We start from the raw sequence: 16,174 nt of genomic DNA, 5'->3' as shown, positions 1-16,174 counted from the left end.
CGTATGGGTGCACAGCTTCGAAGGCTCAAACAAACTTTGGGTTCAAGTAAGCTCAGTGTTGGAAAGACAATAGGAGGGAGAGGCAGGCTTACTGATGAGGTGATTGAACATCTACAGAGATACTATGGGTATGCTATAAGGCAAAATACTAGTAATGTTAGTGACATACGAAAAGCAGTGTGGGCATTATTCCTTCATACTGCCTCTTCCAATGAATACCCTCAACACAGCCTGTGCCCAAAAGATTCCTGGTGCAAATATAATGCAAAAAAGGACTATGTTCACAAACATGGTTTGCCAGCAGCTGTGATAAACGCAATAAAACCAATTTTTCATGACTTAGCACAGCCAGAATTGTTACACAAATGTCTACACGGAAAGACGCAGAATCCTAATGAGAGCGTATAAACAATTTGATTTGGAAAGTGATCCCTAAAAGGCTTTTTGTAAGCATAAAAACACTGCACTTTGGCATTTATGATTCAATAGCAACCTACAACCAAGGGAACAGTGTAAAGTGTGAAGTTCTGAAGGCATTAGGATTTACAGCTGGGGTGAACACTGTACGAGCACTAAGAAATATTGACAGAGAAAGGATAAGAGGAGCAGAAAGAAGAGAAAGGCATATGAAGTATGATGGAACAACAGGCCAGAAAAGAAGACAGAAGAGGAAGCTTTTGGAGGATGAAGAAGAAGACCCTGATAATCCATCCTATAGTGCAGGAATGTATTGAGAAACTTTGATAGCCATTTCCCGTAAATTAGAATTTTTCGAATATAAGGAACATTTTCTCAAAATCCACTCAAGCTAGAGAGATGAAATTTTTATACAGCACTCCTAGTGGTCAAACTTACATTGTAAAACAGCCATTTGGCAATATGTTCAGTAGTTTCATTTCAGTTTAATTATAAAGCAATTATTTGTAAAAAAAAGTTTGGGTCATTAATAAAAAAAATAATTGGAAGGAAACTAGAAAAGATACTCCAAAATCCCTCTGTCATAACTGCAATACTAAACCACTCTATATATAAATTTTTCTATTTGGTAGTTTATTCATAAATGTTCCTCAAACTTGGTGATTTTAACATGGGCGGCATAGGCACCTCCGGCTCCCCTTAATGGCAAATGTACTTGCCTAATAAGCAGGAGACCTGGGGTCAAGTCCCAGCCTTGGTACAGATTTTTACTCGCAGCTTCAATCTATATACATAAAAATGATACCTGTATGAGACCAGTAAAGCCTCTGACATTGTATCATTTCACTTTACTTTTTGTTTTGTGGTTAGTAATAATGTCTGCAAAGTACTACTTCAGTGTGACTTCATGGTGCGAGTTAATTACTATTGTCTCTGTGTGAACTCATCAGATTGTAGTGGCCAACAGTGTGTGGGAAAATTAGCAGGACTATTAATTTCAAAACTAACACTTTCATGTTTGTCATGTGAGAAGCAGAAATCTTTATTTAAACCTAAAAAGAAGATTAAAGGAGGATACAGTAAGCAAGTAAAAAAAAATATCGATGTTACAAAATGTATAATGTTCTAACAGTGGAATTTAGATGAAAGTTCTTGATGTTGATGTGTTTCTGGAAGTGACATTTTTAACCTTAGTTACTCTATCTGTCACCATTCATTCTGTTAGTGGCCATGAAAATGTAACTTGTCAAATGACGGCTGTGGTTTACCAAATTGCATTCACTTTTTGTTGTTGATACAAAGGCCAGTTAAAAGTTAGTGACTGAGGTTGTGGCATACGTAAGAGGTGAAACAGTATTTATCTGGATGGAACCTGCATAGCTAGCAATACAGAACTGAAATGTCTACAAGTATCATGTGGTGACAAAAAAATGTCAGAATAAAATGCTGTATATAAGCAGGCATCAGCATGCAGAGGAGTTGCTCCCGTAACAGAAATGTGATGAGTGTACTGCTACTTGTTCTTATACTATCAATAGCACACTAGTGGAAGAAATGTTCTTTGATACCTCCATCCGAGACTAATGCCGACATCAGCAACATACATTCCAAAAAAGATGTGAAAGGGAGCTTCAGCAACTTGTTGATGCCTTGTTGTTACTGATAATACAAGACACTCTCACCAGGTAACACCAAAAGTATACTTGATGTTGGTTTGAAAATTGATTTTCAAATATTCTTTAGTATTCAGACAGGTGTTCCCTGGGAACCCGAGAACATTTCAAAATTACACCAGGAAAGCATAATGTCACACAGTGTGGAAATTATTGTCTGTAGACATGAAAGATGGTGAATTTCCGTGTTCAGCAGGTAATATGATGTCTATTTCTTAGGCTGCTGTGTAGTTGGTAATTCCTCCAGTGTGTAGTAATTGCTGGAGAATATTACTTGTAAAGATACCTGGCAGGACTGCCTGGGTGGAACAGTTAATCAGAGCTGATATCACATTAATGGCTTTTACTTGACATCTGACCAAAAAGAACAGTTAATGTTTTGTGATTCTCTCTTTTATTATTTGTACCAGAACTACTTGTCAAATATTTAAAGGACCAGATATCATTCAGGGGAAAATATGGGTAACTTCTGAAAGTAGGTTCCAGAACAGGTAGATTAGGCCGAGATCATACAACAAAAAACTAAATGTCAAATTGCACTGCACCTACATATTTATTTAGAGTATAAAGTTCATTCTTAATTTTCATAAATTTCAAGTTTGAGCTATAAGAATGTGGTGTTGGTGGTGTGGAGGACACAGTTGACAGGGACTCCTTGGAAGACCTCTTTGAGATTTGGGAAGTAGTTCAGATAATTATCATGATCGTCATCTCTTTGTCCGTAGTGAGTGTGTGTGTGTGTGTGTGTGTGTGTGTGTGTGTGTTTGTTTTCCCTCATAGACTATACCTTATTAAGTACAAGTGAAGAACTATTTTTAATTGGTAAATTCGGATTTCTGGTGAATGTTACAGGCTGAATCCGGTTATGGCAGTGAGAACAACTTGAAACGTCACGGTAGTGCCGTATCGCTGACTTCAAACACTTTATCAACAGCTTCTACATCAAGTTTCAAGAAGGGTAGAGGTACAGCTTCAGAGATCGATTTGCTTTACAGCTCTTAATCTACTGTAGTTCTGTATGTGTACAGCTCCACCTGTCATGAACCATGGACCTTGCTGACTTGGGGTGACTTGAGTGGAGCAGTACAGATAGCCATATTGTAAGTGCAGCCACATTGATTCTTGAAGAGAGCCTTTTCGGTAGTTGCAGGGGCAACCATCTAAATGACTGACTGAACCGCCCTTGTAGCACTAGCCAACACAGCTTTGCTGTATTGGTACTGCAAGCAGCTGAAAGAAAACAGAAACTACAACCACAGTTGTTCCTGAAGGAATGCAGCTCTTATGTGTGGTTGAATGATGATAGCGTTCTCTTGGGTAAAATATTCTGGAGGTAAAATAGTCATGCATTCGAAACTCAAGGCAGGGGACAACTTAGGAGGATACTGTCATCAGGGAAAACAAAACTCATTCTACGAGTTGGAGTGTAGAATGTTAAGTACCTTAATTGGATAGAGAGGTTACAGAATTTAAGAAGGAAAATGGGTAGGTTGTAATTAGATACGGGGAAAATTAGTGAAGTTTGGTGGCAGGGTAAAGAGGACTTCTGGCCTGTTGATTACAGGGTTGTAAGTGTGAAGTTGACTAAGGATAATGCAGGAGTAGGTGTAATAATGAAAAAGAAAATAGAAATGTGAATAAGCTAGACATGATGCCGGCACCCATCATAGTAGTATTAGTTTATTGTATGGCAGATAGCTCCACAGATGATGAAGATATTGAAAAAAATATATGATGAGAGAAAAGAAATTGTTCAGTTTAGTGAGTGAAAATTTAAAGGAAAGGGAGGAGAAGGAAAAATTGTAGGGGAATACTGACAGAAGAGGTGGGGGGGGGGGGGGGGATGAAAGAAGTAGTAATCTGGAAGAATTTTGCACAGAGCTTAACTTAATCATTGCTAATGCTTGGTTTAAGACTCAAGAAACAAAGTTGTATACGTGCAAGAGCCTTCAGGAAACTAAGGTTTCTCATTAAATATGTAATGGTAAAGCAGAGATCTTGGAACCAGATTTTAAACTGTAAGACATTTCCAGGGGCGGGTGCAAACTGTGAGCTTAATTTATTGGTTATGAACTGTAACTTAAACATAAGAAATTGCAAAAAGTTAGGAAATTACAGAGATGGGACATGGATAATTTGATATACGTAAATCTGACATGGTGGACAGAGTTAGCAGGAGTCTGTGGCTGTTTGCTTATGATGGCGTAGTTTAGGGAAGGTGTCATCATTGAGTGACTGTAGGAGGATACAATATGACTAAGACAAACTCCATAGTTGGTGTGATGAATGGCAGCTAGCTCTAAAAGTAGACAAATGTAAGTTAATGCAGATGAATAGGAAAAACAAATCTATAATGTTAAGAGTACAGCATCAGTAGCATGCCACTTGACACAGTCGCGTGGATTAAATATTTAGATATAACATTGCAAAGCAATATGAAATGGAATGACCATGTAAGGATTGTTGTAGGGAAGGAGAATGGTTGACTATATTTTATTGGAAGAATTTTAAGAAACTGCATATAGGACACTAGGGCACCCCCATTGTTGAGTACTGTTAAGAGTATTTGGGATCTGCACCAGGTCGGATTAAAGGAAGACATTGAAGCGGTTCAGAGGCAGGCTGCTAGATTTGTTACCGGTAGTTTCGAACAACATGCAAGTATTACAGAGATGCTATGGGAACTCAAATGGAAATCATTGGAGGGAAGGCACCTTTTTTCCCCACAGGTATTGTTATTGAGAAACTCTAGAGAACTGGCATTTGATGCTGACTGCAGAACGGTTCTACTGCTGCCATCATACATTTCACATAAGGATCATGAAGATAAGATAGGAGAGATTAGAGCTCGTATGGAGGCATATAAACTGTTGTTTCTTTCTCTCTGTTTGCAAGTGGAATAGAAAAGGAAATTACTGTTAGAGTCACAAGTTCCCTTCCACCATGCACCCCACGGTGGCTTGCAGAATATGTATGTAGCTGCAAATGGAAGAACAAGACATTGTTGAGAGTTGCAGAGGGATCATTAGATAATAATTGACTGCAACAGGGGAAGCGAATACAGTAAAAGATGAAAGGAGAAAATACAAAAGTGCAGCAGATGAGGCAGGTGAAAGTGAATACAGGTGCCTAAGAGACAAGATTGGCAGAAATTGCAAAATTGGTAAGCAGCAAATGTTAGAGACAAATGAAAGGCTGTAGAAGCATGTATAACATAGCCTATATAGGAAGAGGAAAGGGGCCTATGGAGAAAAGACAAGCAACTGTATGTTTAATAAAAGCTGGCAAGTGCTAAATAAAGAAGGGAATATGCACTGAGGTGACAAAAGTCATGGGGTACCTCCTAATACCGTGTCGGACTTCCATTTGCCCGGCATAGTGCCGCAGCTCGACATGCCATGGACTCAACAAGTCATTGGAAGTTTCCTGCTGCCTCTATATCCATCCATAATTGTGAAAGAGTTTCGAGTACAGGATTTTGTGCACAAACTGAGCTCTCGATTATGTCCCGTAAATGTGTGTGGAATTCATGTCGGGCAGTCTGGCGTGACGATATGATTCGCTCGAATTGTCCAGAATGTCCTTCAGATCAGTTGTGAACAATTGTGGTCCAGTGATAGAGCATGTGGTAATCCATAAGCATCAACACGCAAGTTGCCCAATGTGGCATCAACTGGAAAGACTTGCAACTTGGCGGCCAAACATCCCCAGGTGGGGACTCGTGGCTGTCAATGCCATATGATTATCTCATTTTTCATCCATAAAAATTTCATTGCTGAACATTTGCACGTGGTCTCCAAGTAGCTGAACATAACCATTTTCCATCAGTGATTGGCTCAGTTGGGCCTGAGGAACCAGTCCTTTTCATTGGCTTGCACAGTGCCTTATTGACAACCTGGGTCTATGGTCTCATGGGGTATGTGCCACACTCTAAAACCGTATGATCAGCTCTCATCAACTGAAATTGGGACTCAGTTGACCAGGCCACAATTTTCCAGTAACCTAGGGTCCAACCGAAATGGTCACGAGCACAGGTGAGCCACTGGAAGTGATGCTGTGCTGTCAGCAGAGGCACTAAAATTGGTCATCTGATGCCATTGCCCATTAACATCAATTTTCGTTGCACTGTCCTAACAGATTGCTTGTCTGTTAGAACTGACAACTCTACACAAACACCACTGCTTTCAGTCATTAAGTGAAGGCCGTCGGCTGCTGTGTGATGAGAGGTAATGCCTGAACTTTGGTATAACTGGCACACGCTTGACATTGTGTGGATGTCAGAATATTGAATTCCTCAAAGATTTCTGAAGTAGAATGTCCTATGTGTCAGCTTGAAGTACTATTCCACCTTCAAAGCCTGTTAATTCCCTTAGTGCAGCCATAATCATGTTGGAAATCTTTTTACATAAGTCACCTGAGTGCAAATGACAGGTCTGCCAATGCACTGCCCTTTTATAACTTGTGTATTACTGCCGCCATCTGTATATTTGCATGTCGCTATCCCATGACTTTGTTGCTTCAGTGTATTTATGGACTCTACAAGGGAAATGAACAAGTAGATAATATTGTTGAAAGGGAAGTGGAAGCGTGTGAAAATGAGACAGGCGATATGGTACTGTGAGAAGAATTTGCGGAGCACTGGAAGATCTAAGTTGAAACAAAAGCCCTGGAGTAGTCAAATGTCCTCTCAGAAATATTGAGATCCTTAGGACAGTCAGCCATGACATAACTATTTCACCTGGTGTGCAAGATGTATGAGAAAGGCAAAATACCTTAGAGTCATTCCGTGTCAGAGTTAAAAGGTGTCAACCTGACCCTCTTCAATTTTCATAAAATTTGTTGTGTTCCTTGCACATGACAAGAAAATGGCAAATACCAAATTGCAGAATTTTAGCACAAGTAAGATGAGACTAGTGGCCACTCAAAAGTTCTAAAAAGAGTGGAAAATTTGACAAACGCTGCTGACAAATATGACTGTAACTTCTGTTCTAACAAAGATAGAAACCTTCCTCTTCATAATATTGTTGCATTACGTCTCGGATTTTCCATTGTTTAGTACGTGCAACAATGTGTTGCATTAATGCAAAATAAATTGTTTTCAGACTCCAACATTATGACACCGAAAAACATGTTTATTGTTAAAAAGGTGGTGTTACAACATAGCATAGTAAGTTACTACAGTCAACAGACCAGTAGCAAGCATTTATAATATATAAGATCACGCAGTACGACATCTGACCTTCAATGATGTGAAACATAATAATACTCATCCCAGCCGAGCACCTGCTTGGAGGGTACAGTAAACAGATTCAGATTTATGAGAATGTGTCTTGTCCATAGTTAAGGCATCATGTTTCTCAGGGTATACATACGAAGGTGAAAGTGAAGGCCCACAAGAATGTAAGAAGCTACTTGAAACCTTTTTGGTATCCTCATTAACATTAAAAACACTTCTAAGTGGTACTGATGGCCTTTGTAGTCTGGTTCCTTCAACCCCCACAAACCAACAAGTTCTAAACCAGTAGTGACGTTCATACATGCATACAACAAACCCTGTGATATCACTGAGATATTAGTTTTGTTGGGTCCTAGTTAGAGATTTATTTCTGATATCTAGCAAACTGGAGAAAACTTTCGTTTGGGTATTGTAGTGGCCAGCGGAAACTAGTATTGTTACTGTCAGTTGTAGGCTTAAACTAAATTATGTTCTTTTAAAATTTTTATGGACAGAGGCTGTCCTCGCCCAAAACAATCTTTCTCTAGTTTCATTGTACAATTACATGAAAAATAGGGTAGTTTCAGAATTTTTGGACACTTACAAAACTACATTTTTGTAAGTTAGTGGTGTCAGTGTTTTGGATATGTAATTTAATTCATAGGAAATCAACGTTTGTGTTTCACAGTTCAGTCAAAGAATACATCACCCCTGAATTTCAACACAAATAAATGTGCGTTTTAGAGAATTTTTGGAAGCTACCATTGTCTTTGCATAATCTACGAGCAATTTGTAACAAATCGGGGTTAGTGATTTAGTTACTTTAACAGATTTTCTAATTTAATATTTTGTGTCATATCTAGTTTTCCCTTAAAGAGGAGTAGCCCTATATATTATCTGCATTTAACATAAATTAACTTGGTTTTCAAATTTGCTAACAGCTATAACTAACATCAAAACATTTTAGGAAACCAGTAACTCTTACCACAGGTGTTTGTGTTGCGTTAATAGAAATCTCATTTTGTGTATCTGTTTCAAATTATTCTTATAGGGATTAAGCAACTTTTTAGCTCAACAGATTAAAAGATAATCAGCGGGTTTAATTTAAACTCCCTTGTTCACAGCCTTGTAATACATTGCACGAGCCAAAATGCAGCCCCACTGTGAATGCTGTTCTCAAACACGGGATAAGTTGGTTCACATTCGTAAGCAGCTGGAAATCACTATGACTACTGTCAAACAATTGAGAGTTGTTGCGAATCGGTGTGTTGGAAGAGCTTCCGAGAATCGTGTACCTGTGATACCTGTAACAGTGGTACCTCAAGTGTTACCCTCTCCCGTGGGTCCTGTCTCCTCTTCAGGAAGTACAGGATCTGTCATTACCTGTCCACTTGACTGCGAGTGGTGTATCAGTGGTGGATTTAGGCACCATCTACAGGGTGGACGGGGACCAGAGAGGGCTCAACACGTCTTTCACTGGAACTGACCCAATGGGTCTCATTTCACCTTTTTTGGGGAAACGTGTTTTGTCCGGCATCAGGAGGAGGTCTAGTAATCGTCGGCAGTTCAATCGTACGGTGAATGATGTTACCTCTTAGGGAAATGGCAGCAAGGGACTGGAAAGGACACTAGATGCACTCCGTGCATATGCCTGGGAGCCTCATTCAGTATGTTGAAGAGCCTATTCCGGCAGCCATTGAGGGAACAGGATTCAACCAATTGCAGATAGTGGTACACATCGGAGCAAATAATGCCTGTTGTCTGGGCTCCAGAGTCATTCTTTGTCATTCCAGCAACTGGCAGAGAAGGTTGAGAAGACCAGCCTTGCGCTTGGAGTTTCAACGAAGCTCACAGTTTGCAGCATTGTCCCCATAACTGATTGTGGCCCTTTGGTTCCGAGTCAAGTGGATGGACTGAACCAGAGACTTCAAAAGTTTTGCGACAATGTAGGTTGTGACTTCTGGACTTGTGTCATAGTGTTGAGAACCGTATGTTCCCCTAAATAAGTCAGGTGTGCACTTCATATCAGAGGCTGCTACTCAGGTAGCTGACTGTGTGTGGGGTGCACACAAGGGTTTTTTTTTTTTAGATTAGGCGACTCGGTCCAGTCCAGATAACGGTAGCTGTAAGAAACCCAGGAGTGTGAGTGTAAGATCAAAAGAAATGCCTCCCATAGGTGAGAGTATTAAAATCCTAATGGTAAACTGCCAAAGATTGGCAACAAAACCCCCGAGTTTGAAGTGCTCATGAAGAGCAGCGAAGCTCACATAATACTAGGTACAGAAAACTGGTTGAAACAGAACATTGATAGCAGTGAGATTTTTGAGGAAAATTTAAGTTTATATTGAAAATGGGAAATGGAGATGGTGTATTCGTCACATTAGACAAGAAACTCAATTCCACTGAGATAGAAACTGTTGCCCTATGTCAGATTGTTTGGGGAAGACCCAATATCAGGGGTGGTCATAAAATGATAATTGGATCCTTCTATCGCACACCAGACTCGTCTCCTGATGTAAAAAAAACTTCAGAGAAAACCTCAGTATGTAAGTTCACCAATCATACTATAATCATTGGTGGAGACTATAATCATCCAACAATTAATTGAGAAAATTACAGTTTTGTTAGTGGTGAGAGGGTGATACGACATCCAGTGAAACATTACTAAATGCCTTCTCTGAAAACTACCTAGAACAGATAGTTAGGAACCACTCATGATGAAAACATGAGTGCTGTTCAAAAAGTAAGGTGACTTTTCAAATTGCGTGGGCAACATACACTAAGTGTTCAAAAGTATTTGGACACCTGGCTAAAAATTAGTTCGTGGTGCCCTCCATCGATGATGCTGGAATTCAGTATTGTGTTGGCCCACCCTTAGCCTTGAAGATGGCATCCATTCTTGCAGCTATACGTTCAGTAAGGTGCTGGAAGGTTTCTTGGGCAATGGCAGCCCATTCTTCATGGAGTGCTGCACTGAGGAAAGGTATCGATGTCAGTCAGTGAGGCCTGGCACGAAGTCGGTGTTGCGAAACATCCCAAAGGTGTTCTATAGGATTCAGGTGAGGACTCTGTTCAGGCCAGTCCATTTCAGGGATGTTATTGTCATGTAACCACTCCGCCACATGCCGTGCATTATGAACAGGTGCTAGATCATGTTGAAAGATGCAGTCGCCATCCCCAAATTGCTCTTCAACAGTTGGTAGCAAGAAGGTGCTTAAAAAATTAATGTAGGCGTAAGCTGTGATAGTGCCACGCAAAACAACAAGGGGTGCAAGCCCCCTCCATGAAAAACATGACCACACCGTAACACCACCGCCTCCGAATTTTACTGTTGGCACTACACACGCTGGCATATGACGTTTACTGGGCATTCACCATACCCACACCCTACCATCTGGATCTCCACATTGTGTACCGTGATTCATCACTCCACACAACGTTTTTCTACTGTTCAATCGTCCAATGTTTATGCTCCATACACCAAGTGAGGCATCGTTTGACATTTACTGGTATGATGTGTGGCTTATGAGCAGCTGCTCGACCGTGAAATCGAAATTTTCTCACCTTTGACGTAATGGTCATAGTACTTGCAGTGGATCCTGATGCAGTTTAGAATTCCTGTGTGATGGTCTGGATAAATGTCTGCCTATTACACATTACGACCCTGTTCAACTGTCTGCATTCTCTGTCAGTCAAAAATGAGGTCAGCCTGTACACTTTTGTGCTGTACGTGTCCCTTCACGTTTCCACTTCACTATCACATCGTAAACAGTGGATCCAGGGAAGTTTAGGGGTGGGAAATCTCGCATACAGATTTGTGACACAAGTGACAGCCAATCACTTGACAATGTTCGAAGTCTGTGAGTTCTGCGAAGCGCCCCATTCGGCTCTCTCACAATGTCTTAAGACTACTGAGGTCACTGACATGAAGTACCTGGCAGTAGGTGGCAGCATAATGCACCTAATATGAAAGACGTATGTTTTTGGGGGTGTCCGGATACTTTTGATCACACAGTGCACATTCGACTATCGATCTGTTTTTGTTATATTGGTACACATGTCCCGAACATATGTTCACAGTTTCAGGTGTACAGCACACTTCATTTGTTTTTGACAGACTGAAAGGTTAGACTTCTCTTAGTGTGCTCAGTGAATTTGGATTATTAAAAAAAAATGGAGGAAAGAAATTGCATCGTATTTTGTGTGAAAAATGGAATCAAGTGCTCTAAAATACTGGAAATGTTGACAGTGGCATACGGTGAGTCTGCTCAAAAAAAAAAAAAAGTTTACAAATGGTTCAAAATGGTTCTGAGCACTATGGGACTCAACATCTGAGGTCATCAGTCCCCTAGACTTAGAACTAGTTAAACCTAAGGACATCACACACATCCATGCCCGAGGCAGGATTCGAACCTGCGACCATAGCAGTAGCGCGGTGCTGGACTGGAGCGACTAGAACCGCATGGCCACTGCGACCGGCTTCCAAGTGGTACAAACTCTTTCAAGATAGAAGATGCCAAGGATGAACCTCACTCTGGATGTTCCAGTATGTCAACAACAGATGATAACTTCGAAGCTGTGAAGAAAATTGTTTTGGAAAATTGTCGAATTACTGTAAGAGAAGTTGCTGAGGATGTTGGCAAGTCAGTCGGCTCATGCCATTCAATTTTTTCAGGCATTTTGGCCATGAGACGTTTCAGCAAAGTTTGTTCCAAAGCTTCTCAATATTGATCAGAAGAACCGCCGCATGAACATTGCTCAGGAGCTCTTGAATGACATCAATGATGATCCTTATTTGCTCAGAAGAGTCATAAATGGTGATGAAACGTGGGTATACAGTTATGACGTTGAAACCAAAGCCCAATCGTCCCAATGTAGGCATCCCAGAGAACCAAGACCAAAGGAAGCACGTCAAGTTCGATGAAATGTTAGTCCCCCCCCCCAATTACAATGGCATAGTGCATCATGAATTTTTGCCTCCAGGTTGTACAGTCAGTAAGGAGTATTACATTGATGTTATACGTCGTTTGCGAGAAGCAATACGCAAAAAAACACCCGAGTTTGTGGAAAAACAATTCATGGCTTTTGCATCACACCAATGCACCTGCTCATTCATTGTTGCTTGTGAGAAACTGTTTGGCCAGAAACAACACGATAATCATGCCTCAGCCACCATATTCACTACATTTGCCCCCCCCCTGTGACTTTTTCCTTTTCCCAAAACAGAAGAGACCTATGAAAGGACGAAGATTTTCAGTGATTGGGGAAATAAAAACTGCATCACTGGAAGTACTCAAGGCTGTACCAAAAAATGCTTGTGAAAAGTGCTTTGGGGATTGGAAGAAGTGTTGGCACAAGTGTATTGTATTTGAGGGGATTACTTTGAAGAGGAAAACATAAGTATTCATGAATAAATAAGTATTTCTTCATAAAAATTTAAAGTCACCTTACTTTTTGAACACAATTCGTATATTGCATCTAATGGCAACAAATAGACCTGATCTCTTTGAGGATATCCACATTAAAACTGGTATCAGTGACTGTGGTGTGGTTATGGCAACAATGATTGCAAAGAGTAAACTAGTTAAAAAATCAGCCAGTAGTGTCGTATGTCAATGAGAAGCCCGAAATATTCAGCACAGGTCAGGAGCATGTAGAGGAACTCTCGCTCAGGTTTAAAAGAATAGTTGACCGTGTCCTGCATAGATATTTGCCCAGTAGAACAGTTCACAATGGGATGGAACATCCATGGTGGACAGTCACTGTAAAGAAACTTTTAAAGAAACAGAGATTACTGCATAATAGGTGTAAAACAAAGCAAAGGGCTATAGATAGAGAGATGCTGAATGAATGTGTTTGGCTGTCAAGAGAGCTATATGTAATACCTTCAATGTCTACCATAGCAGAATATTGTCAAATGACATTTCACAAAATCGAAAAAAATTCTGGTTGTATGTAAAGGCTGTTAGTGGCAACAAAGTTAGTCTCCAGTCCCTAACAAATGAGACAAGAACTGAAATTTAGAGTAGTAAAACAAAAGCTGAAGTGCTTAACACAGTTTTTTTCAAATGTTCCTTTACACACACACACACACACACACACACACACACACACACACACACACACACACATAATTGCCCCAATTTAATCTTCATACCGCTGAAATGGTGAATGAAATAATTATTAGTGTCACTGGTGTTGAAAAAGAGCTGAAATTGTTAAAACTGAACAAAGCTTCAAGCCCCGATGGACTCCCTGTCAGATTCTGTACTGAATTTGCAGCTGAATTAGCCCCTCTGCTCGCTATAATCTATTGTAGATCACTCGAGCAAAAAACCATGCCATAGGTCTTGGAAAAACGCACAGGTCACACTCGTCTGCAGGAAGGGTAGTAGAAGTGATCGAGGAAACTGCTGTCCAAGATCCTTGACATCACTTTGTTGTAGAATATGTTATGAGCTCAAAAACAATGAGGTATCTTATAAAATGACCTCCTCAGTGTCAACCAGATGGGTTTCGGAAACATCAGTCACGTGAAACCCAACTCGCGCTTTTCACACACGACATACTGAGAGCTTTGGATCAAGACAGCCAGCAAGTAGATGCAGTGTTTCTTGATTTCCGAAAAGCATTAACTCACTACTGCACCTACGCTTATTGTCAAAAGTATGATCATATGGGGTATCAAGTGAAATTTGCGACTGGATTGAGGAGTTTCTGGCAGGGAGGCCATGTTATCTTGGATGTAGAGTCATTGTCAGATGTAGAAGTGATTTTGGGTGCGTCCCAGGGAAGTGTGTTGGGACCCTTAAACTGTTCATGTTGCATATTAATAGCATGCAGACAATATTAATAGTAAAATCAGGCATTTTGCAGATGATGCAGTTATCTATAATGAAGTACTATCTGTGAGAAGCTGCATAAATATTCAGTCAGATCTTGAAAAGATTTCAACATGTTGCAGAGATTTGAAACTTGCTTAAATGTTCAGAAGTGTAAAATTTGCACATCACAAAATTAAAAAAAACATCATGTCCTATGACTATAATATCAGCGAGTCACTGTTGCAATCAGTCAACTCATACAAATACCTGGATGTAACACTTTGTAAGGATATGAACTGGAATGATAACATAGGTTCAGTCTTGGGTAAAGCAGCTGGTGGACTTCGGTCTATTGGTAGAATACCACGAAAGATCAGTGTGTCTCCAAAAGAGATCGTTAGCAAATCACTCTTGCAACTGGTTCTAGAGTATTGCTTAAGTGTGTGGAACCTATACCAAATAGGGCTTATAGGAGATATCAAACATACACGGAGAACGGCTGCATGAATAGTCAAAGGATTGTTTAATCCTTCGGAGAGTGTCACAGAGATACTGAAGGAACTGGACTTGAAGATTCTTGAATATAGAAGTAAACTATCCTGAGAGTCTGTAAACAGAGTTTCAAGAACCGATTTTAAATTTGAAAAAAACTGTGTTAAGCACTTCAGCTTTTGTTTTACTACTCTAAATTTCAGTTCTTGTCTCATTTGTTAGGGACTGGAGACTAACTTTGTTGCCACTAACAGCCTTTACATACAACCAGAATTTTTAAATGATTGCTCTAGGGATATACTACAATCCCCTACGTATTGCTCACACAGGGATCATGAGGATAAGCTTAGAATAATTTCTGCAAGCACAGTGGCATTTAAACGATCATTCCGTCCTTGCTCCATATGTGAATGGAACAGGGAGAGATCCTAATAACTGGTACAATGGGAGGTACCCTCTGCCATGCACTTCACAGTGGTTTGCAGAGTGTAGGTGTAGATGTAGAATAACACTATGTAACTTGTGGGTACATGCAATTGTGTCAATTTGTGCAAACCATTCTTGAAGGAGATATTCTTCTTCATCATACTCACTGTTCGTTGTGTAATGTAAGTGACACACTGCTATGTTCTTGGAGCACCATTCAACCAGTAGTCTGGGTGTCATTAACTGAGAGTTGTAGTTGCACAGCAGACTGGCATGGGCAGCACGTCTCTTGATAATACTCGTTGTACCATCACATGGTTCTTTGGCATGTGATGCAGCAAAGAAATGACACTCCGCAGAGATATAAAAGTCGGCCTGATGAAAAGTTATCCTTACAAAGTGTTACATCCAGGTATTTGTATGAATTGACTGATTGCAACAGTGACTCGCTGATATTATAGTCATAGGACATACTGGGCTGCAGCACATCAGAGAAGTAGTGCACATATTTGGGTGTTCTATGGAAATGGGATCTCATGAAGCTAACCAAGTGAGGCTGAAAAAGATAATCACTCACTGTGTATTGTCTAAAGCATTCTGATATTATAACAGAGGAAATGTGATCAGTTGCACAGTTTTCTGGATGTCTATAATAAACAACAGATGGGTGAATGGTGGCCTGTGCATTGTTCCAATGAAACCCCTGTATCTCCTCCTGCAGGACAAGTGCAAAATCACATATTATAATGTATTCATTGTCACAAAGTGTCTCTTTCAGATGTTGTAGAAATTCAGACTGTTGGGTGACTCTGAAGGAATGCATCATCATCATCATCATCATCATCATTTAAGACTGATTATGCCTTTCAGCGTTCAGTCTGGAGCATAGCCCCCCCTATACAGTCCCTCCATGATCCCCTATTCAGTGCTAACATTGGTGCCTCTTCTGATGTTAAACCTATTACTTCAAAATCATTCTTATCCGAATCCAGGTACCTTCTCCTCAGTCTGCCCCGACTCCTCTTACCCTTTACTGCTGAATCCATGAGTCTCTTGGGTAACCTTGCTTCTCCCATGCGTGTAACATGACCCCACCATCTAAGCCTGTTCGCCCTGACTCCTACACC

At 40.3% G+C, this 16,174-nt stretch overlaps 1 protein-coding gene across 1 annotated transcript in view; it reads left to right on the top strand.

The window, feature by feature from the left end:
- LOC124798110 (ceramide transfer protein) overlaps positions 1-16,174 on the top strand; it is a 204,400-nt gene that overhangs the window by 73,490 nt on the left and 114,736 nt on the right. Inside the window, exon 3 of the mRNA XM_047261367.1 lies at positions 2,943-3,054. Coding sequence (XP_047117323.1) covers positions 2,943-3,054 — 112 coding nt within the window. The remainder of the gene's footprint in view (positions 1-2,942; positions 3,055-16,174) is intronic.

The sequence above is a fragment of the Schistocerca piceifrons genome, chromosome 5 (assembly GCF_021461385.2).
Source record: "Schistocerca piceifrons isolate TAMUIC-IGC-003096 chromosome 5, iqSchPice1.1, whole genome shotgun sequence".
NCBI classification, from domain to species: Eukaryota; Metazoa; Arthropoda; class Insecta; order Orthoptera; family Acrididae; genus Schistocerca; species Schistocerca piceifrons.
Note: the sequence above shows the minus strand (reverse complement) of the source record. Positions and strands in the feature narration are given on the sequence as shown.